Source organism: Sorex fumeus, unplaced genomic scaffold, assembly GCF_029834395.1.
Source record: "Sorex fumeus unplaced genomic scaffold, SorFum_2.1 ptg000051l, whole genome shotgun sequence".
NCBI classification, from domain to species: Eukaryota; Metazoa; Chordata; class Mammalia; order Eulipotyphla; family Soricidae; genus Sorex; species Sorex fumeus.
The window spans coordinates 5389257-5416319 of NW_026606108.1; the positions used below are offsets into that span (position 1 = coordinate 5389257).

At 59.7% G+C, this 27063-nt stretch overlaps 1 protein-coding gene across 1 annotated transcript; it reads left to right on the plus strand.

Annotated features, from left to right (window-relative positions):
- CHSY1 (chondroitin sulfate synthase 1) lies at positions 1-27063 on the plus strand. Its single transcript, XM_056124355.1, has 3 exons — positions 1-335; positions 10199-10694; positions 24785-27063. The coding sequence occupies exons 1-3, from the start codon at positions 55-57 to the stop codon at positions 26372-26374; spliced, it is 2367 nt and encodes a 788-aa protein (XP_055980330.1). The 5' UTR covers positions 1-54; the 3' UTR covers positions 26375-27063.

Genomic DNA, 27063 nt, shown 5'->3' on the forward strand with positions numbered 1-27063 from the left:
GGCCCAGGGCGAGGAGCGGGCGACGCGGGCCCCGGGCCGGGGCGGCGAGCGGGCATGGCGGCGCGGGCCCGGCGCGCCTGGCTCAGCGTGCTGCTCGGCCTGGTGCTGGGCTTCGTGCTGGCCTCGCGCCTCGTGCTGCCCCGCGCCGCCGAGCTGAAGCGCGCGGGCCCGCGGCGCCGCCCCGAGGGCTGCGGGGGGCCGGGCCGGGCGCGGGCGGCGGCGGCGGCGGCGGCGGGGGGCGCGCGCGGGGCGGCGCCGCCCGAGCGCAGCCTGCTCTTCGTGGGGGTCATGACGGCGCAGAAGTACCTGGGGACCCGCGCGGTGGCCGCCTTCAGGTGAGCCCCCCGAGCGCGCGCGCGCGCGCCCTCCTCCCCGGGCCCCGCGTCCCCCCGCGCGCGCCCGCCCGCCCGCCCGCCCGGGCCCTCCTCGCGGGCCACGTGAGTCCGAAAAGTGGCCGGAGTCTCGGGCGGGATTAACAAAGGGATTAGCTCCTCCGGGCGTCTTCGGAGCGGATGGTTTGGGGACCGGGCGGGTGGGTGCAGACTCGGGCGAGGGGTTCCCCCGGCCGCCTTCCGGGGCTGTTTGGGGCCCACGCGCGCGCACTTGGGGTGCAGGCCGGCCCCTCCAGTCCCCCCTCCCCCGGAGTGGACTGGCTGGTGCAGGACTCAGCTGGACAAAGGCTCGTCGCCGCACCGGGGGTTCGTGCCACTTCAACTGTTCCGTGCAGCCCCGGTCGGAGTCTCAGGGTGTTCCAGTGCGGGAGGGAAAAGCGACTCAGACCCCCGTGTCCAGAGGCCGCGGAGCGCTGGGCAGCCGGCAGCCTCGCTGTGTGGGTTCTGACCGTTCTGGGTGTTTCTGCCAGGTTCTGCTGGGAAGGCCACGCGGGGTTTCGAAGGCCGAAGTTTGTCCGTGGTCGCTGGCAAGAACCCTTCTGCCAGCCTGGCTTCTCCCAGAGGGACCACTTGGGAATTGGGAACTTGGTGGGAATTGTGCCCCTTTTGGGTGGCACTGGGGGCGGGGGGTGGGGCACACCGGCTGTGCTTAGGACTTCTGGCTCTGCATGCAGGGATCACGCCTGGTGGGCTCGGGGAACCATATGAGATGCCGGGGATCAGACTCTGGTCAGTCGTGTGCTAGGCAAGCACCCTCCCCTCCCCACTGTCCTGTTGCTTGACTGCAAATCGTGCCCCTTCTGATCAAAGCAAGCAGGTGAGTGGCCGCCTGGGTCATGGCCTGGTTTGCCCAGTGAGGCCCGTGTTTTTAAGGACTCCACCTGAATAAGCCCTGAAGGGTCTGGTTAGGCCTGCTGGGGGCTACGTGTGCAGCCATGTGGCATGCCAGCCAAGCCACGGGGTGGGGAGAGCAGGACCGTCCCCGGGCCATACTCGGGGGCACTCCCACCACTGTCCAGGAGAGCCCGCAAGGCCGGGCCTGGACCTGGACCTGGGCCTTATGCATGCTGACCCTTGTGTTCTCAGCCGTCTGTCTGACCCCATGTCTGTCTGTCCGACCTCCTCGTCCATGGCCGTCTGCCTTCCTTTTCAGGCTGCCTACTTCGTCTCCTGAGTAGCTCGAGGCTGGTGTCCTCACCTTGCTCGTTTGCTCTCTGGCAGTGAAGGAGACCCCCAGTTCGCCCTCCCATGTCACCTCCTGTGCCCCTTTTCTCTCCTACACTCGGAGCCCCAGGGTGGGTCTGCCTTGCAGCCGCTGCCCTGCCCCCCCTTGTACCCGCAGGGACAGCACAGGCCACTTTTAGCCCCGAGGGACTGGGGACCAAGGGGGAGGCCCGGACCGGGTGGAGGTCACCGAGTGGAACTAGTCATTATGGTTTAGCCAAGCTCTGCTGCCTGGGCCAGTGCCCTGCGGGCAGGGAAGCCAGCGGGTCCCCAGCTGGGCTGGTTCCAGTTCTAGTTCTCCCTCAGTGGCAGGGTCAAGTGTCAGCCCCAGACACACTCTGGTTCCTGCCTGTCTTGAGTGTCTTGGCTTCTGGGTGGGCAGCATGTGGGGGATGGTCCAGGTGGCGCCTGCCTTTGACACAGTCCGGGCGGGCTCTTCAGGCCTGGGAACCAGCAACTGAGTTCTGACGGCGGCGTTTCCAGAACCCTGCAGGTTGTGGCCTCCCCTCGGCTGTGGCTGTCGTCACCTCCCGCACACTGGGCCTCATGTCTCCCTCCCGTCCACACAGGAACCTGGGTGTTGGGGTGGAGGCCCAGGCCCTGGGAGAAGGGTGTCTCCTGGGGAGGGGTGCCGTGGAGAGGGCAGCGAGGCCTCTGTAGTGTGGGGGGATGCACTGGCCGGCCACTTGGGTGACAGTCCCCAACCAGCTTGCGAAGCACCAGGACGAGCTAGTGAGACTCAGGACCCTCAGGGATGCCGGCACAGTGGGTCCTCTGGCTCTGCAGCTAGGGGGCTTCGGGGAGGGGGGGGGACTGTGGAGAGGGTGCTGGAGCTGTGTGCTGAAGGTGGCATATCTGACCACGACTCTGGGACGGCCACAGATGGACACCTGTGTCGTTTGGTGGGGACAGGGAGAGGAGGAGGAGATTCTGGGGATGGTGGTCCAGGACGTGGTATTCCGGCTTTTTGACATGGGTGGCTGGTGCTTGGCTTTGTCACAGCCCGGCCCAGACGTGGCCTGGAGCCACGGGCCCCAGGGTGGTGGGTCACAGGTTGCCCTGGACCTGCCCAGGCCCTCCAGGCTGCGGCTCCCTCTTCAGCACCTTGCTCTTAGAGCGAGCAAGATGCCCCCCAGCTGCTCCCGGGGCTCCCCCACCCCCAGTTGTTCCGTGCTGTCTTTTGGGGGTGGTCGTTCAACACCCCCACATACAGGCCTCGGCCCTCGTCCCCCTGCGGAATGGCGGGACATTTTCTTTAAGGGGAGCAGGTACTCTGGAGCCCTTCGTGGCGGGGTCCCTGCCGCCTCGACTCCTCGGGTTGCTGGCCTTTCTCCGTCTCCGACTGTTTTCCTCTCCAGAAGTTGAGGCGCTCGCTCACACCATTCCGTCCTTTGGACGTTGATGTTTGGTTTGGTCCCCCCCCATCAAAATCATCTCAGTCTCATCCCCATACCCTCCCCAGTACACTATCACCCCCACCTGCTGGCGCACACCCCCGCTTTCGCATCCTCGGCCCTGGCTGCACTCTCACTTCCTGTTTGTCCCGTTGATCTTTTCGTCTGTTCTCTTGCCAGTACCACCCGTTGAAATTATTGGAGGTTGAATAATATTTTAATATCTGGTAGACAAGTTCCTCTTTTGTCTAGACAAGACACAAGCGACTCTTCTGTTTCAGATATTTCTTGGCGACACTTTCCACTTCTTGTCGGAAGAATTTTGATGCTGTTTAGATTTTCTTTTCATTTAGTCATCCCTTTGAGTAAAAGAAAGAAAAAAAGAAGGAAAAAGTGGCAGGCTTTCCCTTTCAGCGTGGCCGTGCCCAGGTGGCCGGGCTGCTCCACACGTTTCCTTTTACCTTTCCTTTTCTTCCTTTGTTTTCGGTGGGGCGGGCCATACCTGGCGATGCACTCAGGAGTCCCACCTGACGGTTCTCAGGAGTTCCGGGGATCAAACCCGGGTCTGCCGCGTGCGAGGCAAGGCCCTCCCTACTGTCCTATCGCTCCTGTCCCACCCAACACATTTTCTTTGAGCTCCCTGGGCCGAGTGGAGGGGTTGGGGTGGGGTGGGGGATTGTTCTCTGCTCCTCTGGAAGGACGTCTTGGTTCCCCTCTGCCCACAGCTGACTAGGGCACCGTTAGAGGCTGGTGAGGGGACCCTGGTCACCGGCCGGGGAAACGTAAAACTTTGGCGCCAGACCCAGGCCTCAAGCTCCCGTTCTGCCCGTCTGGGGCGTTTGCCCGGAGAGCCTCCCCCTCCCAGCTCAGTCTTCTCAGTACCCCATGGCAGCTGCCTCAGAGCTGGACTTTCTTAGACGGGCCCTCCTGTGGCCCCAGGAACCTGCTGGGCCTTTGAGTCCGCCACTGGACCCTTGGTGGAACTGGGGAGCCCATGGTCCCAAAGTCTGTGCCCACACTTCATGTGCCCAGGTTTTCTGAAAAGGCACCCCTGGGCGTCTGGAGCCCTTTGGGCATCAGCCTCCCGCTGGGTTGGGCCCTGCTACGATGGATCCTGCAGAGGTGCAGCTGAGACGTGCGGCTGGCTGGGCGCTCCCGGGGCGCCTGCGCTCATCGCCGTGGGGTACAGGGGCCAGAGGAGGCCTGCCCTGCTCCTTGCTCTGTCTGAAAGGAAGAGGAAGGTTTTGCGGGCTCAGTTTAGGGGTCACACCGGCGGTGCTCAGGGCCTGTGTCCTGGGCCAGGGCTCAAACCCAGGTGGGCAGTGTGATCCGCCCTTCCTTTCCCTAAGGAAGGTGGTTTCGAGAGGGACCCTCGCAGGCCCTGGACCGGTGGCCGTGGGAATGGTCTGAGTGTCCTGGGACGAGTGACATGCCTGTCTCTGCTTGTATCACCTGGTGACAGCTACCGAGCCACCAGAAGGGGCGTGGCGCTGGGGAGAAAGGGGGTGTGGTGGGGCATGTTTGGGGGTCCCTGGAGGTCTGGCAGGCAGGGGCTGTGGACTTTTAGCTTCTGCCTTCCAGCCCAGCATCACTTGTGATGTCACTCCTCTGAAGTGTTGGGGTGACCCAGTGTCTGTGACTTGGTGCCTTGGGTGTCTCTTGATGCCCCGGTGCTCCCTCTGCTGTGGACATCTTGGGGTCCACCTCCCACACTGTCCCCTCTGCTCTGGACATCTCGGGGTCCACCCCTCCCAACACACTGCCTGCTGCAGGCGTCTCGTGCTTTTCAAGGGTCTGGGTGGGATCACACTTTACAAGCGTGAGGGTTACAGGGAATGGGAGCAGAGGGTCCCTCTGTTCCGACCTGCTGACCCCTTTTAAGAGAAAGAATCAGCTGGCACCCCCAGAAGCTCCCTTTATTAAACAAGACACACCCTGCAGGGGCACCAAGGCTGCTCCCCTATCTGTCTTTGCCCTGGGGGCGGGGTCACCCGCTGGGGACAGTTGTTTACTGAGACCAGGGTTGAGGGTCTTGGATTTGGTTTACTTCCCCACCGAAGGCAGGAAGATGGCCCAACAGGCCCCGAAAATGAATGTGGGTCTCAGAAAGGGTTCCAGCACCTAGGCCTGACTGTCACTAGAGCCACTGAGCCCTCTAGGTTGCCCTGAGGGGTGGCATCCAGGGCTGTTTCCTGAGCTGATAAGGCTGAGAGGCTCTGGAGAAGGCGGCCGTGATAACAGAAGCAGGTACGGGCTGTGTGCCAGCCAGCCGCCGGCTGTGAACGGGCACAGCCCTCACCCGGCCCTGCCTGTTTTCTTACTGGCAGAGATGGTGTGCGGGTGCCCAAGGGGTCAGCGCAGGTGGGGACTGCAGCCCAGTGCGGCAAAGGGCCTAGCACTGTGGTGGGGTGGGGGGGAGTCCTCAGGATCTGCAGTAAACTGCCCCTGGGGTCTGGGGGAAGAAGACTTTCATTCCCGCAACTAAGGGGTTGTTGTTTCCACTTGTGATGGATGGACTTGGGGACCCTGGAAGGTGACCAGGCCCCGAGCACTGCTTGGGGAGTAGCCCCAGACAATACTTGTGTGTGATGGGTCTGGGCTGGTCGGGACTGGAGGTGGGTGCTGGGAGCCGAGATGATGAGAACAGACCTCCTGGGAGGGGCCCCCAGGCCTCAGGCCTGGCGCTGGAGGCGGCTGCGCCCCATTGTTTGCGGTGAGCTGGCCGAGAGAGCAGGTCGAGATTAGTTCTTAATTCCTTGGACCGGCCTCCTGGGCCGCTGGCCCAGCATTGTTGAGGTAGGAAGCTTGTAATCCACCCGCCTGGCTCCTTTTTCAGAAAGGGAAGGAAGGCAGGGAAGACACCTTAATGCCCGGGCTCACCTTCCCTCTCTGGGGATTAGGGGGCAAGTGTGTCATTTGGCTTTTCTGGAAAGAACTGCTCCTGCAGCCTGTGTTCGAGGGGTGCTCCCGGATCCCCCAAAGGACTGGCCTGGCCCCAACGGAGGGGAGGTTGCACTGGGGCCCTCATTGTAAGCAGGTTGGGGGTACTCCAGGGGCTCCTGGGGTGGCTTCCCCTCCCCATCTGACGCCCACAGATGCTGGCAAAGAGGTCACATGACAGCCGACAGTCCATTGGCTGGGAGTGGTCATGTGATAGTCCTGGCCCTGTTCCCAAGTGTACCCCTGGCTGCCCCCCTTGTCTCTTGCTTTCCCCGGGCAGGTGGGGTCAGGGCACTGGTCCATGCCAGTGTTGGGGGACCCAGGGAGAAGCGCCTCGGTATGATAGCGACCTGGGGAAACTCGGGAACCTTTTGGGGACGACGTGCAGCGGTGCTTGGGGCTGACCCTTGACTCAGGGCTCCAGGATTGCGCATGGTGCTAGGGGCCCCTGAGGGGTGTTGGGGCTCCAGTGTCACGGGCGCGGTCGTGGGGGTCCCCAGCAGTTCTGCTCGGCTCGGGTGGGTCCTGCCTATGGGGTTCCGCACAATAGTGACCTGCACGGAAGCTTGTCTTAGGCACCACCCGGTGACTTCACTGCAACAGACCATGGAGGTGCTCACTCGGCCCCTATCCACCCCAGTTTGGTGCTTAGTTCAGGGAGCAGGAGGGCCTCTCTGCAGGGATTCTGGCGGCGTTTTCATCTTGACCTGCTTGCAGGTGGGACCATCAGGCTGCTCGAATATGCAGATTTGGCCCAGAAACACAACAAATGGCACTTTCTGGAGGCTGGAGTGATAGTACAGCGGAGAGGGTGCTTTCCTTACTTGCGGGGGCCTCCAGTTCTATCCCCCGTACCCCGTAGGGTCCCCTGAGCACCACCAACCAGGAATGATCCCTGAACACAGAGCCAGGAGTAAGCCCTGAGCACTGCCAGGTGTGGCCCCAAAACCAGAAAAAGAAGTGTCACTACTCAAACCCTTTCCTCCAAGGCGTCCTGCAGAGATGTTGATTCACGATTAGCCTCCTTTGAGATTTTGGTACACCCCACAGTGCTGTGGGTGTGTGTGTCGGGGGAGGGGGGCACATGCTGCTCCCACCTCAGTGCTCACTCCCTGTGTTGCTTGGTGGCGCGTGCTCTGGCAGGAATGGACGTGGGACCACCAGGTGCTGTGGCCCCTGCACTCTCCCTCCTCTCCCACTATTCTGTTCTTTCAGGGCCTCCCGCTGCTTGCAAACTCCTGTCTCCCTGTGCTCTTCCGGAATGCCCTCTTGCGTGTGTCCCTGACTGACCTGGCCCCACTTCCGGTTTACAGAGGAGGACAGCAGGCCCTGACCCTTCCTGGCTGTTGAGTGCCCAGTTTCCTGAATCAGCAAAGCTCGGCTGCCTGCCCTGCTCGGGGCAGGGGCCTCTGGAGAGGGCCCAGCAGGCGGCTCTACACTGCGGGCTACTGAGAGGGAGGTGGGAAGCAGGTCAGTTTGGATACATCTAATGTCTCTGGCTGCACCCGATTCCCCCCCCCCACGAGACCTCATAGTACTTTAAAAACCTCTGTGGGCTATCCTAACTTCCAGGGCTCCCTGATTTATTCATCACTTTTTGCTCCAAAGCACTTTGGGATAAATGAAAGTTAAGTCGGGGTGGGGGTGGAGGTGGTGTTTTTTTTTTTTTTTAAGTTTTTAGCCCTCTTTTTTTTTTTTTTAATGAAGTCTCATGTCATTTTATTTATAATTGTATTTTATTTTGTGGTTTCAGGCCACACCCAGTGCTGCTTATGGGCTATTCCTTTTTTTTTGGGGGGGGTGTCACACCCGGCGATGCTCAGGGGTCATTCCTGGCTCATGCACTTAGGAATTACTCCTGGTGGAGCTTGGGGAACCATATGGGATGCTGGGAATTGGACCTGGGTCGGCCGAATGCGAGGCCAACGCCCTACCCCCTGCCGCTGTGCTATAGCTCCAGGCCCTAGCCCTCTTTTTTTTTTCTAATGTGAGTTGTGAGATAACAGAGCCTTTGCTTCTGAAATACCGGAACAGGAAGAGTATTTCAGCCCCAGCCCTTTGATCATCTGGTGGCTTGTGTGGTCGGACCTGGGCATGTGACTGCTGAGAGAGGCCAGGGGAAAGGAGGAGAGGGTTCTGCTCTTTCGCACTCCCGCACAGATGTGCACGCACACACACTCGTACACACATGCACACGCATGCTCATACACGATGCAGAGGATTTTGTGTCAAAAATCTTTTCTATGTGGAGAGATGGGTGGGGCCTCTTGTGACTGGGGGCGCCCTAGTGTCACTTTGTCATCATCACAGATGCAGTGGGAGTGGGTCCTCGCCACTCCAGGTGTGGCAGGCAGAGAAGGTAATAGATGGAGTTTGTGCCTCATGGGTTTGGTAATTTAATTTTTTTATTTTCGGGGGGTGTGGACATGCTCAGCTGGGCACTAAGAACCAGCAGACATCACTTTGTGGGGGAAGGGCTTGGTTTCTTTCTTTCTCCTTAACTTTTTCTCTTGTTTTGTTTTTGGGTCACAACTGGCGATGCTCGGGGCTTACTCCTGGCTCTGTACTCAGGAATCACTTCTCACGATGCTTGGGGGTACCATATGGGGTGCTGGGGGTGCATGCAAGGCGAGTGCCCTCCCCGCTATACTGTAGCTCCGGCCCCTTGTCCACATTTTAACTTCGGGGAAACCAGAGCATTTGCCACATACTGACTCCCTGTTATTATGACCTGTGTTTGTGACAGACTCTGTTATTTTCCTTCTCTCCCCCACTGTTTTCTTTGTGGGGGCGGGTGAGCTACACTGGGCTGTGCTCAGCTGACTGTGCTCAGGGATCACCCTTGGCGGACTCGGGGGACCTGTGGGACCCCGGGTGTGTTGTGTGCAAGGCCAGCGCCCGCCCTGCTGTACTATCTCTGGCCCCTTTTCCTTGGGGTATCTTCCGCTCGGCACCCTGAGTCTGATGGGAACGGCTCTGTGGGTCTGACCCTGAGGGGCACAGTGGGCAGAGAGTCATTCCCCCGGAAGTTTTCCTCTGCTGAGATGACTTTGAAGTGCTGAGGAGGTCAAGGCCAGCCGTCGTCCCATTTTCAGTTAGCTTGGTGGGAAACATTTTTAAAACATCAGGAGTGGTGCTTGACTGTGACCTCTTAGCACCTGTATTGCAAACCGTAATGCATAAAAGGAAAAGGGGAGAGAGAAGAAGAAGGAAAGGGTCTCCTATAGAGGGAGGCTGGGGGTAGGGGGTGGGGGTTTGGGGGATGGTGGTGGGGAATGTACACTGGTGGAGGGAGGGGTGCTGGATCATTGTATGACTGAAACCCAGTTATGAACAGGTTTGTAATGGTCTATCTCACGGATATCTAATTAAAAATATTTTACAAAAAAGTAATGTGGAGTTCATGCCTAGTTCAATCAGCTTAATCAATGGCTAAATAAATAGCAGTACTCTTACATTAAAAAAAAAAAAGAATGGTGCTTGAACATTTTGTGATGGGGTCCTGGAAACACCAACCCTGTGGTTGCAAGTCCCTGGAATTAGCCTTGAGCAAGTAGGATGTGAGTCCTGTTTGTTGCATTATGGACAAACTGGTAGATTTCTGGCTGTTACTTTAGGGACCAACAACTGCTGGATTTCCCATCTCTTACACTGGGGACCAATTGGTGGATTTCCTGTCTGTTATATTAGGGACCAACTGGTAGATTTCATATCTATTACATTAGGGACCAGCTGGTGGATTTCCTGTCACTAGGAACCAACTGGTGGAATTCATGGCTGTTACACAAGGGACCCACAGGGAGGGGTCATGTCTCACATTAGGGACCAGCTGGTGGATTTTATGTCTGTTACCTTAGGGACCAACTGGTGGATTTCCTGGCTATTAGAGTGGGGCTATAGCTTTGGGCCAGACTTTAGGACCTGCTCTGAGGTGGGTCCATCAGGCTGCCCAGTGTGGAGATTTGACAAGAAACGGGTGTCCGCTGGAGGCCAGCTGGTCCTGCCTTGAGATTTGGGCCATACCTGATGGTGGTACTCCCAGCGCAGTGCGTGGGGGGTGGGGGGTGGGGCGGAGCATGCTGTTGGGGGCAGGACTGGAGGCTTGTCTGGGATTCTTCAGAAGAGGGGTGTGTGTGTGCGTGTGTGTGTGCGTGTGATGGGGTTTGTGAATTCAGAGCTTGCATTCTTTGGGCAGGAATGGAGCCACTGGAAGTAACCAGTTCCCTCCTGGGCATGTTTCGCTTCCAGAACCTGGTCCAAGACCATCCCAGGGCGAGTGGAGTTCTTTTCCAGTGAGGGCTCCGACACATCCGTGCCCGTACCTGTGGTGCCGCTGCCGGGTGTGGACGATGCCTACCCGCCCCAGAAGAAGTCCTTCATGATGCTCCGGTACATGCACGACCACTACCTGGACCAGTTCGAGTGGTTCATGCGGGCGGACGACGACGTGTACATCAAGGGCGACCGGCTGGAGGGCTTCCTGCGCAGCCTGAACAGCAGCGAGCCGCTCTTCCTGGGCCAGACGGGCCTGGGCACCACTGAGGAGATGGGCAAGCTGGCCCTGGAGCCCGGCGAGAACTTCTGCATGGGGGGCCCTGGCGTGATCCTGAGCCGCGAGGTGCTACGGAGGGTGGCGCCCCACATTGGGCGGTGCCTGCGGGAGATGCACACCACGCACGAGGACGTGGAGGTGGGCCGCTGTGTCCGCAGGTTCGCGGGGGTGCAGTGCGTCTGGTCCTACGAGGTAAGGAGCCGGGGCCCCCATTTGCTTTTGCCAGGACCCGACGGCTCCCGCCGCGGGGTTCCCGGGGCGACCACAGTGGGAGGGCGTGATCACAGCGGCCGCATGCAGCCCTTGTCTCGACACCCTGCCACCCCTGAGTTTCTGAAGTGGAACGGGCATGTGTGTGAGTGCTTGCGTGTATGCATGTGTACATGTATGTGTGTGGGTGCGTGTGCCTGTGTGTGTGAGGGCATTTGTGTGAGTGAATGTGTTGTGCATGTGTGAGAGACTGAGAATGAGTGTGTCTGGGTATGTGAGTGTGTGAGAACGTGTGCGTGAGTGTGTGAGAATGTGTGTGTGTCTGCATGTATGTGTGAGTGCCTTTGTGTGTGAATGTGTATGCGTGTGTGTAAGACAGAATTGAGTGTCTGGGGTCTGGGTATGTGTGTGAGTGTGTCTGTCTGAGTGTGAGTGTGTGGATGTTTGTGTGTATCTGCATGTGTGTGAGGGCCTTTGTGAGTGAATGTGTTGTGTGTGTGACTGAGAATGAGTGTGTCTGAGTATGTGGGTGTGTGTCTTGAGTGTGAGAACGTGTGAGTGAGTGTAGGTTTGTGTGTGTCTGCATGTGGATGTGAGTGCCTTTGTGTGAGTGAATGTGTCGTGCCTGTGTGTGAGACTGAGAATGAGTGTGTGAGAACGTGTGAGTGTGTGTGTGTCTGCATGTGTGTGAATGGAGTGTATGGGTGTCTGTGAATGTGTGCCTGAGTGTGGATGTGGCTGTTTGTAGTTGAGGGCATGTGTGCGTGTATGTGTGTGCTTGTATATGCCTGTGTGAGTGCATACATGAGTGTGTGTGTGTGGTGGGGCTGTCAGACTCGGGAGCTCCCTGTGGACTCCTGTTTCTCTTGGCAGAGCTGCACTGCCTGCCCGGGGCTGGAGGCCCCGATATTAGTCACAGTGGAAACAGTGAGCTGAGGGGTGCTGAGGTCATCGATAACTGCTGAGCCTCCTGGTGAGCAGCGGCTGCCTTGCAGCCTTTGTCCCAGAAGAGATGCGTGTTCTGCAGCTGCCCTGTGCCTTGGTGCTGAGAGGGCTCGGGGTGCTCGGTGCTGCTGTGCTTTTTCCATCTCCTTCCGCCTGTAGCAGCTAGCTTTTCCCAGTTTCTGCCTGACCGCCGGACCATCAGCTCCGGGCGCAGGTCCCTGGCCCTGTGACCTGCCATCCCGCATGCTTTAGGCTCAAGATCACAGATTCTGTCTCTGCCTCAGCCCCAGCCCCTTGGCTCCCTTTCTGTGCCCTGAGTTGGTGGTCCCTCACTGTATATGAGCCCCACAGGCATTGGGGGTCCTGCAGCCAGGAGAGCTGTTTGGGGTCTATGCGGTTCAGGGGGAAACTGTGTCAGTTTCGGTGCTCTCTCCCCTCCTCCTCTCTCCTCCCCTCCCGGCCTGCCTCAAGCCATCAGGGTGTGGAAGGCCTGGTGAATTTGGGGATGCTCTAGTGAGGGAGCAGGCGAAGGGCCTCCCCCGGAACAGAGGCGGTGCCTGGAGCTGTTTGGAGTCATGGCAGACCCTTGTCCCAGGGTCAGGCTGCTTCTGTGACGTCATCACACCCTGAGTCACCACTCAGGTTTGATGCCTGAGAAGCCTCAGGGCTGGGGGGCTGGGGGCAGCGTCTCTTGAGAGCCCTGTGGCGGGTCTTTTTAGTTTCGGTCCTGCCACGTTACTTTTCTTGGGGCCACACGTACCAGAGCTCAGCGTAATCCCTGGCTCTGTGCTTGGGGATCACTTCTGGCAGGGCTCGGGGGGTTTTGAACCTGGCTCAGATGCCAACAGGAACTTCCCCATGCTCCTGTCTCCCCACTCCCCCCCCCCCCCCACACACTGCTTTCCAGGCTTAAATGCCTCTCGGTGCCCTGGTGCTGAAGTTGCCGTGGGGTTTCCTTTGTTGGAGGCTGACTTCTAGAACATGGCTCTTTAACTTCTAAATGTATTATTTTTATCATAGGAAAATTGTGGCTTCTGGTGCTGTCCCATTTATCATTCTTTCCCTGTGGTTTGTGGTTTTTATTTATTTTGTATATGTTAAAAAATGGACTGGAGCGATAGCACAGCAGGTAGGGAGTTTGCCATGCACATGGCTGACCCGGTTTTGATTCCTCCGTCCCTCTCGGAGAGCCTGGCAAACTACCTAGAGTATCCCACCTGCACGGCAGAACCTGGTAAGCTCTCCGTGGCATATTCGATATGCCAAAACCAGTAACAAGTCTCACACTGGCGGCGTTACTGGTGCCCACTTGAGCAAATCAGTGAACCATGGGAGGACAGTGCTACAGTGCGATGTTAAAAACAATTCTGGGTTCAAAGGCCAGAGTGATAGGACAGCAGGGAGGGCGCTTGACCTAGGTACAATCCACGGTGTCCCGAGCACTGCCAAGAGTGATCGCTGAGTGTAGAATCAGCCCTGCGCATCACCAGTATGACCCAGAAAGAAAAAACAACCCCCCTGGGTCCAGAGCAGGGGCATGGTGGGGGGGATGAATCCCCGCATCGCACAGTCCCTGAGTCCTGCAGAGCATGGCCCCAAACCTCCCTTCTCCCTTGGGGAAGCAGCCTTTCCCCGGGTGTTTTTCTTGTCACCTGGCTGCGTGTCCTAGGATGTCGCAGCTCTTCCTGGTTTGGAACTCTCCCGCACTGCCATAGTGTCCAACTTCTGTTTCTTTCCCCCTTTCCCTGTTTGATTTTCCTCTCGGGCTTTAAGTGCTCTGTCCCGTTTGGGTTCTTCACCGAATCCACTGTGCGGGTGCATTAATCCCTCAAGTGGACGAGGAACTGTTATTAAACTTCCTGCAAAGCCAGTTTGGGGATTAAGGTGCCCATTATGAGAAATTATTGAGGCGGAGTCTTCTTTCAGAGATAATTACGCTAAGCCCTGAGTCTCGGAAGATACTTCTTTAGCTCCTTCATAAATCTAGCCAGAAGGTGTGACTTTCTTAATTTCTTTCTTGCAAGTAGAAATAATGCCTTGGGATTGTACTAATGTAATTACGGTGACTCATAGGAATCCAGCTGTCAAAATAAAAATCCAGGGGCTGGAGAGAGAAAGAGTGCAGGGGATACGGCCTGTGCCTTCCATGGAGCTGATGCCATTTGTCCTGACACAGCACAGGGACCTCCGAATACTGCCAGGAAGGATCCCTGAGCACAGAAGCAGGAGCAAACCCCTGTAAAGCACTGTTAGGGTGTGGCCCAGCTCCTCCAAAAATAAAAATCTGGGTTAGTACAGCAGGTAGGATTCTTGCCTTGCACATGGCCAACCCGGGTTCGATCCCCCAGAATCCCGTATGGTTTCCTGAGCCCTGCCAGAGGTGATTCCTGAGCGCAGAGCCAGGAGTAACCCCTGAGCATTGCCGGGTGTGGCCCTAATACCAAAAAATCAAGAAATTCAAAGAAAAAGTCAATGAGAACTGAGGTAACGAGACCCAGTTTTAGGCTGGCCTGGGTCTTCCCTGATCAGGGCGACAGGGTGGAGGCAGCAGCTTGCCTGACGGGGCCAGGGAGGGGCATTGAAAATATTTAAAGTTTAGATAGTTTATTTAGGCAGAAAGAAAAATTACACCATTTTCTCACGAGGGAGATAAAAGAAAACCGCTCTGATTAACATACTTGATTTTGACTTTGTCTTGGCATTTATAGGTCTGGAAAAGTGCACAGCTGGGCCAGAGCCTGGAGGTCACTTGTTTTCCACCACAGAGCCTGCGGCCAGCTCTTGGTGGTTCGGTTTGGTTTCTGCATTTTGGTCCCCACCCAGAGGTGCTCAGGGATCGCTCCTGGTGGGGCTCAGGGCATCTGGGTGCTGGGGCTTGAGCCCAGGTCACCTGCGGGTAAAGGGCCAGTCACTGGTCTCCGCTCTGCCCCCCAGGTCTTAGCATTTTCACGTGGCATTTGCCTGGATGGTGGTCACTGGGGGCGGGGACAGTCACTGGCTAACCTCCCATCGCAACTGAAAGAAAAGCTGTTCCTGACAGGAGGTAGAGCCGAGAGAACATGGCTCGAAGGGGCCCGTGCTGCGCCAGGGGCCCCCGGGCCTGTGTCCCCACTGCCACCTCCTTGCCTGTGCCCTGCTCGTTGGTCCAGGCCCAGCTTGGAAGCCACAGTGCAGGCGTGTGTGGCTGAGTCTCTCTTCCTCTTCCTGGCTGGTCTCGGGTCACAGCTGCCTCCGTTCCAGCCTCGGCTGTGCTGGGTCCCCACTCGCTCCTTGGGGATGGGTCACCCTGACCCGAACAAAGCTGGTTCCCGGGCTGGTGGAACAAAGCTGGTTCCCGACACAGCCGGTCGCTGGGGAGTCCCGTCCTGGGCTGCTCTGCTTCTCCCCACATGGGTCCCCGAGGCTCTGACCAAGGGTGACCAGCCTGGCACTCACCTACCCAGGCCGTCAGCAGGGGCTCCAGGGCGCTCAGGGAGAGGACACAGGGGACCTGGTGGGGGCTTTGCAGACGTGGGGCGGGGGGAGGCGGCGCCTTTTCCCAGGAATAATGGCCTGGGCTTCTTTCTGTGTTTTGGTGAAGCAAGATAGTTCTTACTGAAGCTTATTTAAACAGATGTGAGGGGAGAGAAAAAGAAGTGGGTGTCTGAGAGAGAACACGGGCTTCTCCATGGTGGACTCCGTTGAGGAAAGAGGCAGGAAAGCCAGCGAGAGGTGTCAGGGGGGAATGCGGTCTCGAGCAGCGAGGTTGGTGCGTGGGGAGTGTGCTCGTCCTGTGCACGATCGGCCCAGGTTGCTCCCTGGCTCCCCGTGTGGTCCCCAGTGATCCCTGGGCACTGCTGGGTGTGGTCCCCAAACCCAATAAAATCTCTTTTTTGTGTTTTGTAAAGGGCATGAAGTCCAGGGTGACTGGCGGCACCGAGCGTGTCTGGCCTCTGGCTCTGGCCCAGTGAGCTCAGTTGCGATGGGAGGTTAGCCGGTGACCGTCCCCGCACCCTCAGGAGTTGGGCACCCGCCCTGGGGCTCAGCGGGGAGTGCCCTCGGGAAGACTGGGCTCTCTGTGCGCTGAGTGGACGTTCGTCCGAAGGCGGTGCCACCGGCCTCCTTGACTTCGAGGAACTGGCAGACAGAGCGGGCTTTGTTGGAGACTCTGCCGGCTGCGAGCCCCAGGCCCTGGCCGTGGAGCTGGGCTCCTCGGCTCCCTGCTGGACGTCCGGAGGGAGGGGTGGAAGCCCGAGTGCACGGTTAGGGTTAGCGTCGCCCCTCGTGGGCTGATGGCCGCAGGGTGCCTGCCGGGAACCAGGTCTGTGCTGGGAAGGCGCGGCCTCCCGTGTGGGGGAGGGGGTGGTGTGAGGTGTGGGATGAGTGTGGGGGGGGGGGGGGGAGTGGCTGGCCCGGAAAGGAGGCAAGACGGCAGGAAGTTTCAGGAGTGAGAGAGGCATGAGTCAGCAGCCCACAGACGTCACCCAGACTAGCAGGGACAGCCGAAGTGCGGGTTCAGAGGTCAGCAGCCCTGGCTCCCGGCAGGCTGTGGTGTTGGAGCCACACACAGTGCTCCTGGCTGGAGTAGCCTGTCCAGGCGGGGCCTCAGCACTGACAGCTGATGGGGTGGCCCCTGCGGGTCAGCTGAGAGGGGACAGAACCAGAGACGTGGCTGAGCAGCTTGGCCTCCCCATCCTGGCAGGTTGGTGGCCTTCGGCTGAGCTGGTGCCCGGGGTTGGGACAGGGCAGTGGGTCACACAGCTGTGAGTCGTCAGCCCTCAGTGGACTTGAGGAGGTTTCCCAGAAGAGCAGCAGCGGAGGCGACATTTCCAGGACGAGCTAGTTTCTGGGCCAGAAAGATGGCCCAGTGGGCAGGGTGCTGGCCTTGTACCGGCCGATCCAGGTCCGACCCCCCAGCATCCCACACAGTCAGTCCCCTGAGTACACAGCCAAGAGTCAGCCCTGAATGCCACTGGGTGTGGTTCCCAAACCTAAAATAAGTAGATGGGAAAGACATCAATATATTTATTTTTTTCTTCTAAACCTTTCCAACTCCCCCTGGGCTTGCTGCTCACAGGGCCCTGTGTGGAGGGCCCCCCATCCCCCGCACCGTCTCCATCGCAGGTGGGGCTGCCCTCGAGATGAGGTGTTGGAAGCCCATGGCTGCTGAGCCTGGGGCCTCCCTGGGCAGCGGGCTTGGGGGGGCCGGGCAGTGGCCCCTGCTCCTGAGTGAGGTTACCCAGGGATGCCTGGACAGACTTCAGGGGCAGCTCCCGGGAGCCGTTAGAGGGGCACATTCTGTTTGAGTAAGCGGGGGCGGGGGGGCTGGAGGGTGCAGGGCTCAGGCACCTGCCGCCCGTTTGACACCGTCCCTTCCCGCCCCAGTACCACGTGGGTGCCGGAGACCCTCCAGGAATGTGCTGAGGTTTGGCTTTGCCTGTTGGCTGAGAGCCACAGCAGAGGAGTGTAGGGGCCGGGGCAGCGAGTCCTGGTGCGGGTGGGAGTGAGTGCGTGCACCAGAGGAGGGCCGTGACCCCCAGACAGAACAACGCAAGAAGGAACGCTCCAAGGGTCCCCAGTTAGCAGCCCTTGGGGTCGGCTCACCCGAAAGTTTGACCTCGTGCTGGAGTTTCAGCTCCTTGCGACAGTGGATGGGGTGAGGGGGAGAGGCCAGAGTTCTTGGCTCGCCTTCCCTGCCCTCTGGGGTTTGGGGGGAGGGTGGGCGCACCGCCCGCTCCCTCTCGGGCCATGAGGGGGTGGCAGCATTTGAAAGAGGTCTGTATCCAGTCCGGGTCCCAGAAATACCCAGGCAAAGTGGGCCCCGCCGGTGGCACCCTCGACCCCCCGTGGGGTTCGGGACTAGGGGAGTCTTGAACTGTCCAGCTATCAGCCCTTGGGTGTTCAGAAGCCATTTACCATGGTCACGTTTTTTGTGTTTGGCAGTGCTCAAGGGTTACTCCGGGCCTTGTACTCAAGGATCACTCCTGGTGGCTCTTGGGGGACCATATGGGTGCTGGAGATCTGTACCTGGGTTGGCTGTGTGCATGGCAAGAGCCCTCCCCATCGTCCTGTTGCTCTGGCCACAATTCCTTGTTCGTTTGGGGGCCACCCGTGGTTCTGAGAGCTAACTCCTGGCTCTGCGCTCCAGGATCACCCCTGGCAGCACTCAGGGGGACCATACAGGGTGCCAGGGATCAAAGCCAGGCCAGCCACATGCTGGAAAGGAAAGCCCTCTCTCCAGTATCCCATATCTCTGGCCCCTGTGGCCATTTTAGACTCCCCCCCGGCAGTGAGGACCCCCGGATGGGCCACGCCACCCCAACCCCCCACCATCCCCGTTTGAGACACTGGATGTCTGGCCATCACTATGTGCTGCTCTGCCCTAAAACACCCTTGGGTGCCCCCAGGAGCAGCACCTGGGCACTGACTCTCCCAAACCTTGTCACCGCCACGCACACTTGTCAGGCACCTGTCTGGGCCTCTCCTGTAACATGGCGGGTTTGAAAGCCCGACTTGCCCCCTCGAGAGCTGCTTGGCAGGTTCTCATTCCCCCTCGCCCCCCGCCCCAGCCTCTGGGGCGTTAGCTCCTCTCTAGCACCCTCCCCAGAAGAGACTGAGGGTCCCCGAGAGTGCCGGTCAGTGGCCAGGTGACCTCCCTGGCCTTGTCAATACCCCTCTCTCTGCAGGACTCTGAGGCACGGGCAGGTTCCCACTTGACGCATGAGCGGATGGAAAATCGTCCAGCTGCCGCTCTCCGAGCCTGGGTCGCAGCCGTGGGTCAGAGACGAGCCCGGACGCCTCTCCGCCGAGCTGCACATTCCTGGCCGCCCCCGAGATGCAGTTGCCGGGGGTCGCGAGGGTGCAGGCAAGAAGCACAGACCCGGGGCTGGGGCGATAGCACAGCGGTTAGGGCGTTTGCCTTGCACATGGCCGACCCGGGTTCGATTCCCAGCATCCCATATTGTCCCCTGAGCACCGCCAGGAGTAATTCCTGAGTGCATGAACCAGGAGTAACCCCTGTGCAGTGCAGGGTGTGACCCAAAAAGCAAAAAAAAGAAGAAGAAGCACAGACTTCCCAGCCCAGCAGCACGGAGTTCCTAAAACCCGGCACAGACCTGACCGTGCCACGTGTGGGAGCTCTTGAAGCCCCTGTGGGCCCTAGAAATCTGCCGTGGGAGGCAGAGAGAGGCCCGTCCCACTGCTTTTTCTTCTGTCTGCTGAGTTCTGGCAGACAGGCTAATCCTTTGTGTGCAGCCGGTCTGTTTGCAGCCCCTGCAATTCCCTCCCTCAGGAGAGTGTCCCCCCCAAGCTCCGCACCCCTTAAACAGGACCCCCTGCCGGCCTCTGAACATTCCCAGCACCCCGAGAATCAGCGCTGGCACTGCCTAGCTGCAGCTCGGGCCCTGGCGGTGGCTGAGTGGTGTGGAGATGCTCTCGGTAAATAGTTGGTTCCAAGACACGGACGCCAGGGCCCGCCGCCCCGCTACCAAAAAGGATGAATTAGAGACAGAAATGGTAACAGGTTTTTGTCCGGGAAACCTCAAAGACTATAATGAGGCATTACCATGTGGGTTACTTTATAAAAAGAAAAGCTGGAGCGACCCAAGTGAGTAAGGAACTGACTCAGTCCCCAGCAGGCCGATGGCAGGGCTCGGAGCTTTACCCTGGGGTCAGGATTGTTGTAAACTTCTTTACATTACAACACTGGCTTATGGTGCATAATCCAGTTGCTCCCGACACAGATCCCATCACATTCCCTCCACCAGTGTCTCCAGTTCCTCCCCTCCCCCAGCCTGCCTCCTTAGGCACAAACAAGTTTACTTCGTATTGTTCAAAAAAATCAGTTGGGGGGCTGGAGTGATAGCACAGCGGGTAGGGAGTTTGCCTTGCACAAGGCCGACCCGGTTCGCTTCCCAGCATCCCATATGGTCCCCTGAGCACCGCCAGGAGTAACTCCTGAGTGCAGAGCCAGGAGTAGCCCCTGTGCATCATTGGGTGTGACCCAAAAAGGGGAAAAAAAAATCTGGGAAAGTCCACGTGGGATCGGGGTTCTGTCTCACAGTGTCACTGAATCATCACCTGACGATTTTTTTTTTTTTGGCTCCAGCCCCCATCGCCTGAGGGTTTGCTGGGCCTGCCGCTGTTGGCAGTCACTGCGCTGGGTTAGCTTCTGGGACACTTCCCCCCTCAGCTCCTTGCTAGGCAGCTTGTAGGTGCGGTGGGGCTGCACACGGAACTGGTATCGTTGGGTGGCGTGGCGGCTCCTTATGGTCTAGAGCTGCTGTTCGCGGGGCTGCAGCTCCAGACAGTGGCAGGAGAGGAAACGGCTGTCTTGGAATAGCCTGGCTGGAAGCGCTGAGGACGGGCCTGGGTGCATCCCCACGGCAGATCCCCTGCCTTGTGTGTGCCGGGCGGGGGGGGGGGTGGGCTCTGGCTTTGATCCCCTGTGCCCCCAACAGCAAGCCAGGCCGCACCTGCTTTGCCTGACCTGTCAGTGGACGCAGCGGCCACCCATGTCTCCGGTCCTGGTTGTTGGGGACTTGAAAGTTGTTGTTGTTCAGGGACCCACACCCAGCGCTGCTCGGGGCTGACTCCTCGCTCCGTGCTCAGGGATGGCTCCTGCTGGGACTCGGGCGACCCTCTGGGGTGCCGGGGGTGGGACATGCCCTCCTCCCTGCTGTCCTCGTCCTGTCTTGGCCCTGGAAGGTTTTTAAGTTACCCCCGGACAGCAGCGTGGTTTTGTTGTTGTTGTTGTTGTTGTTGTTTGGCTTTTGGGGTCACAGCCAGCGATGCTCAGAGCTTACTCCTGCACTCAGGGATCACTCCTGGTGGCGCTCGGGGGAACATATGGGATGCCGGGGATTGAACCATGGTCCACAGAGCACAAGGCAAGAGTCCTCCCCACTGTCCTGTCTCTCTGGTCCTGACCATGGCGGTTTTAAGAACAGCCCGTGCCCCTGTGTTCCCCTCCCCCCCCATTCCGGCCCTTCCACTCAGTGCCCCCAGCGCCATCCCTGTGGCATTTCCTGGGAGTCAAGGCCACGTGTGCACAGCAGGAGCCTGGTCAGCAGCTGTCGCCTCCAGGCTCCGTGGCTCGGCAGGCACGCCTTCCGCCCTCGTGCTTGGTTACCGGTGGCTGTGCCCTGCAGTTCGCCAGCCTGTGGCTGGCACCTTGACATGAGGTGGCTGGGTTTTGTAGTTGGTTGGTGTGGAAGGGCCACACCTGGCGGTGCTCGGGCAAGGGAATGGGGGGCGGCCAGGAGGTGGGTCCCGGGGATCCAGCACGGCCTCACCACCCCCACCCCACGTGCAGAGCCTGCACCCAAGTCTGGTGGGCCCTCTATGGCCCCAATTCCTTTTTTTTTTAACCTCAGCATTTATTTTATTTATCCTGTACTTTAGGCCACCCCAGATGGTGCTTGGGGAGCCCTGTGTCCTTGCGCCATGCTGGGGCTCGAACCCGGGCTGGCTCTGTGTACAAGGGCAAGTGCCCTACCCACTGTACCATCTCTCTGGCCCTGCAGTTTCCCTTACAAAATGCAGAATTGGCAGAAGTCAGCTGGCTGGCAGTGCACCTGAGCCGTGAGGATGTTGGAGCTGTCTCCCCTCAGCGAGACCCTGGGCCTCCCCAGTTTGGGATCTAAAAAAAAGGCAGCCCCGCCGTGCCCCCCCGCCCCCTGCTCCCGTGCTCTTTGCAGTCCTGGGCAGTGGCAGGGCCTGGCCAGCTGTGCTGTCCGCGGCTTCTATTTCGGGCTGGGTCGCGTCTGTTTTTAGTTTGCTGAAACTGCCTCTTAGCCCAGCCCCTCGAGTGCCCGCCCGCCCTCCGCAGGGGCCAGGCCGGGCTGGGCCCAGGGGGGAGCCCAGCTGAGGGGGTCAGGAGTGAGCCGGGGCCTGGTCAGGCCAGTCGATCTGTGCCATGAGCCCGGGGCAGGGCCAGGCACGGCGTGGGCTGTCTGGGTGCTCGGTGTGGATTCAGCGTGGGCAGCCAGGGTTGGGCGCGGGGCGTCCCTTCAAGTTGATTAAGGTTTGGTTTTGAATCGGGGCCACACTCAAAAGGTGGGGCTCAGGGATCGCTCCCGGCCGGGCGTGGGGGGTCTCAGCCCCGGGTCAGCCATGTGCCCAGCTGCGCCTTCCCACTGCACACTCTCCCCCTCCCTTCTGGCTGGGTTTCGAGAGAGAAGCTCTTGGTGCTCAGGGCTTGGAGCAGGAAGTGGCAAGGACGCAGCCCGGGCTCCTAGGGTGCTCAGAACAGTCTGATACGTGGGGACCCCGTGTTGCCCATGTGCCCAGAGGAGAGCGTCTGCTGCATTTCTCCCATGACTCTGTGTGTTTGCGTGCGTGCGTGCGTGCGTGTGTGTGTGTGTGTGTGTGTGTGTGTGAATCTGGGGATTTGGGGACTCTCGGTATACAGCGTGGAACTAGAAGTTCTCTCTCCGCGGGAATTTGGACTTGGCTGGACAGAGCCTGGAGGTGCTGCCCCTTGTTACAAGAGAGTCGACAAAAGGGGGTTTGGGAACTTCCCCCTCGTCCCACCCTGTCTCACCAGGGTGACCCCATCTTCTCCCACCGAGTGAGCATCCCTGCGAAGAACAGAGCCCAAAGGCCCCCAAGCCCTGCATTCTGGGGGTGCTGCTCTCGCTCACTCGCACCCCGACTGCTGGGGCAGGCACAGTCTTGTGCTGCCAGTCCCGGCCTGTGGCCGTGCCCTGCGTGCGGGGACCCCGCGGGTCCGGGCTGCAGGTGGACCCCACTGCATGGGGCTGGCCCTGTGATGCTCGGGGGCCGCAGCAGAGGGTGGAACACGTGGCATCTCCCCCCCACCCCACACACACATAACACACAGCACGTGCAAACATTCCAGGGGCTGGATCCCGAGACCATGGAAGCCCACGGCTCCTCCTTGCTGTCAAGGCTGGTCCCCAAGTCTGTTCCGGTCCCAAGCGTTATGTGGCCGTGCCTGGGTCTCATTTCCTTTTTAGGGCGTTTGCTGTCAATCAGGTGACGAGGCGAGAGTGTGCTGATGTTTCCTGTTCTGTGTGCACAGTCCCTGCACCCCCAGCCTGTCCCTGCTCCCCTCTGGTCTGTGTCTTCTCTCCAGTCACCCCCGCTTGTCACTCTCCACTCTGATGCAGCCCGGGCCTGTCCCCAGCCAGCGCTGTCTCCTGGGCCAGCCTCTGCCCATCCCGCAGGCACGAGAGCACCTGGGGTCCGTCCTTCCTTCGGCTTTGTTCCTCCTCACGCGACTCCACGGTTCAGCAGACATGCGAGCGCGTGTCCTCAGCACGGCTGCCTGCTTCTCCCACCACAGCTTCCTCTGTGGGGGACGGGGCCGCCCGTGTCTGTCCAGGAGGGGCCTCCCACATGCAGAGCGGCTATGCTGACCCCCATGTCTCTTCCCATCCATGGTCCCTGGGCGTGGGGTTGTCTCGGTGACCACAGGAGTATGCAGAGATTTTTTTATTCATAGCTTATTTTGTGTGTGTGTGTGTGTTGGGGAGATCAACATGAAGGCAAGGTATTTTTCAGTTCATCAAGAACCAACTGACAATATAAATTCACGTTTTTTTCCCTCTTATATATAATTAGTTCTACTGGGAATTATTATTATTATTATTATTATTATTATTATTATTTTGCTTTTTGGGTCACACCTGGCGATGCACAGGGGTTACTCCTGGCTGTGCACTCAGGAATTACCCCTGGCGGTGCTCAGGGGACCATATGGGATGCTGGGAATCGAACCCGGGTCTGCCGCGTGCAAGGCAAATGCCTTACTGTGCTATCTCTCCAGCCCCTCTACTAGGAATATTTTAAAGCAGAGTAGCTCATAAAGCAAAGTAGCTTTATTTTCGTATATGAAAAACTTTATTAATGGTGAGTGTGACATTGCAAAATGAAATAGTTAAAATTAATTTTAGAGACCTCTGGAAATTTGAAACTAGTCTGCCCTGGAGCGATAGAACTTGAGGCTGATTTGTAGGGTGGAGGCCTCCAAGCAGTGCTCAGTGCCTCTGCCCCGGGCCTGTGTGTTGGTGATTCCACCCAGCCAGGCCTGATCCTGGGGTGTTCGTTCCCAGTGATGCAAACTGAGCTCACTCTGGCTGTCGGTAGCCAGTGGGGAGACGAGAGCTGGGGGTCCCTCTCAAGGCTCGTGTCTCTCCCGTCAGTCCGAAGCACCCCCTGCACCTGGGGCTGGGTTTCGATCCTGGGAGACCATCAGGCTTAGGTGCTTCTCCAGGAACTTGCCCCAGGAGTGGGGGCGGGGGAACCAGCCGGTATCCGGGGGCCAGTGACTGGCTAGTTCTGAGCCCCCCACTGGTCCTCACCGGTGACAGTGAAGCATCCTGCAGGGGTGCTGGGACAGGGTCACTCAGATGCGGTTCTGCAGTGCCGGGCGGGATTGCTGCATCATTTCCACCCGTCTGCCCCTCCTCACCCTCTCCAGCCCCTGGTTTCCGGCATCCTGGGCTCTGGACTCAGTCATCTCAGAGCAGCCGCTGTCTCTCAGGTGCCTCTGCCCAGTCTCATGGCCCAGGTGGGGCACGTGGCCACTGCAGCCTGTATTTGCCCTCTGGGTCCTTTAGTTGTTTCTCCTCTCCGATCCCCCCACTTTTAGAGTGTTTGGAGCACACTCGGCAATGCTCAGGGGTTCCTCCTGGCTCTGCACTCAGGAAATACTCCTGGTGGTGCTTGAGGAGCCCTGTGGGATGCTGGGGATCGAACCCGGGTCGGCCGCGAAGCACCTAAGCCTGATGGTCTCCCCAGGATCAAAGCCCAGCCCCAGGTGCAGGGGGTGCTTCGGACTGCCGGGAGAGACACGAGCCTTGAGAGGGACCCCCAGCTCTCGTCTCCCCACTGGCTCCCGAGAGCCAGAGTGAGCTCAGGTCGCATCACTGGGCAGAATCGCCAGGACAGGCCCGCGGCGCCCTCCCTGCTGTGCATTTGCTCCCCATTTACTCTCCCTTTCTTGTAGGTTGGTTCGGGGGCCACACTCGGTGGTGCTGGGTCGGGGGGAGGGGGCAGGGCAGGGCGTCTGACCCGCAGCCCGTGCGTGCCTGTGTCCCTCCGGGCTGCTGCTGGCGGGGGCCGTCCCGGCTGGGCATGCCCTCACCCTCGCCCCCCCCCCCCCCCCCGCCCTTCCCTGGCAGATGCAGCAGCTGTTCTACGAGAACTACGAGCAGAACAAGCGGGGCTACATCCGCGACCTGCACAACAGCAAGATCCACCGGGCCATCACGCTGCACCCCAACAAGAACCCGCCCTACCAGTACCGGCTGCACAGCTACCTGCTGAGCCGGCGCATCGCCGAGCTGCGGCACCGCACGCTGCAGCTGCACCGCGAGATCGTGCTGATGGGCCGCTACGGCGGCACGGCCGTGGGCCGCGAGGACCAGCAGCTGGGCCTGCCGCCCTCCTTCACGCGCTTCCAGCCGCGCCGGCGCGACGAGGTGCTGGAGTGGGACTTCCTGACGGCCCGGCACCTGTACTCGGCGGCCGACGGGCAGCCCCCGCGCCGGGGCCTGGACTCGGCGCAGCGGGAGGCGCTGGACGACATCGTCCTGCAGGTGATGGAGCTGATCAACGCCAACGCCCGGACGCGGGGCCGCGTCATCGACTTCAAGGAGATCCAGTACGGCTACCGGCGCGTGGACCCGCTGCACGGCGCCGAGTACGTGCTGGACCTGCTGCTGCTCTACAAGAAGCACAAGGGCAAGAAGGTGACGGTGCCCGTGCGGCGCCACGCCTACCTGCAGCAGACCTTCAGCCGCGTCCAGTTCCTGGAGCACGAGGCGCTGGACGCCCAGGAGCTGGCGGCCAGGATCAACCGGGACTCGGGCTCCCTGTCCTTCCTCTCCAACTCCCTCCAGAAGCTGGTGCCCTTCCCGCTGCCCGGCGCCCGGCGCGCCCGCCCGGAACCGCGGGAGACCAAGATCCACGTGCTGCTGCCGCTCTCGGGCCGCTTCGACATGTTCGCCCGCTTCCTGGGCCACTTCGAGCGGACCTGCCTGCTGCCCGGCCAGAACGTCAAGCTGGTAGTGCTGCTCTTCAACTCAGACGCCAACCCCGACAAGGCGCGCCAGGTGGAGCTGCTGCGAGACTACCGCCTCCGGCACCCCAAGGCCGACCTGCAGGTGCTGCCCGTGGCCGGCGAGTTCTCCCGGGCCATGGCCCTGGAGGTGGGTGCCGCCCAGTTCACCAACGACTCGCTGCTGCTCTTCTGCGACGTGGACCTGCTCTTCACGGCCGACTTCCTGCAGCGCTGCCGCGCCAACGCCGTGGCCGGCCAGCAGGCCTACTTCCCGGTCATCTTCAGCCAGTACGACCCCAAGGTGGTCTACGGCGGCCGCGCGCCCAGTGACAACCACTTTGCCTTCACGCAGAAGACGGGCTTCTGGCGGCACTACGGCTTCGGCATCACCTGCATCTACAAGGGCGACCTGGTGCGGGCGGGCGGCTTCGACGTGTCCATCCAGGGCTGGGGGCTGGAGGACGTGGACCTGTTCAACAAGGTGCTGCAGGCGGGCCTGAGGCCCTTCCGCAGCCAGGAGGTGGGCGTGGTGCACGTGTACCACCCGGTCTCCTGCGACCCCGCCCTGGAGCCCCGGCAGTACCGCATGTGCGTGGGCTCCCGGGCGGCCACCTATGGCTCCACGCAGCAGCTGGCCGAGATGTGGCTGGAGAAGCAGCGGCCGGGGGACGGCGGCGGCCGCAACAACGGCTCCCTGCGGACGCCCTGACCCGCCCGCGCCGCCCTCACACCCTCTAATTTATTGCTCCGGACTGTTTTGTACGCTCGGGGTCTTTGGGTTTGTTTTTTGTTGTTGTTGTTGTTGTTTATTTTTTTAGGGGCCACGGGGGAAGCCCCCCCACGGAGCTGCTTTCCACATGGTTTTGTTACGGAGGACTCCTCGGCTCTCGGGCTCCTGGGGGTCAGGGCTTGCTTCTTGTCCCTATGCAGTCGGGTCCCCCAGAGCACGGCGTGATCACCTGCCCGTCGTGCTGTTGGACTGCAGACGTGGCTGTAACAGGAAGCGGACCCAGTGAACCGACTTCCTTTTTTCGTCCTCTTTTCTCCCTCCTTCAAGGTTCTTTTTTAGACTCCTTTTGTTACAGTTCTCTGCTAAGAACAGGAAGGAACGAAGAAAGAAACGTTCTTGCAAAGTATTATTGTAGCGAGACACTGTAACTCCGGTCCTCCTTTTGGTGTGACTGTTAACATTGCGCAGATTCAAGCCTTTGTCTCTCTCTCTCTCTCTCTCTCTCTTTCTTTCTCTCTCTCTCTCCCTCCCTCTTGCCGCCCCTCCTCCCTCGCTCCCTCTCTTCCGTTTGTTTGGAGCTGTTCCGCACAGCCCTCGGGAATAAAGGACCGTGACCCCAGCTGCCTCGACACCTGCCTTGGGCTGAGTCTTGGCACCTAGGCCAGGGC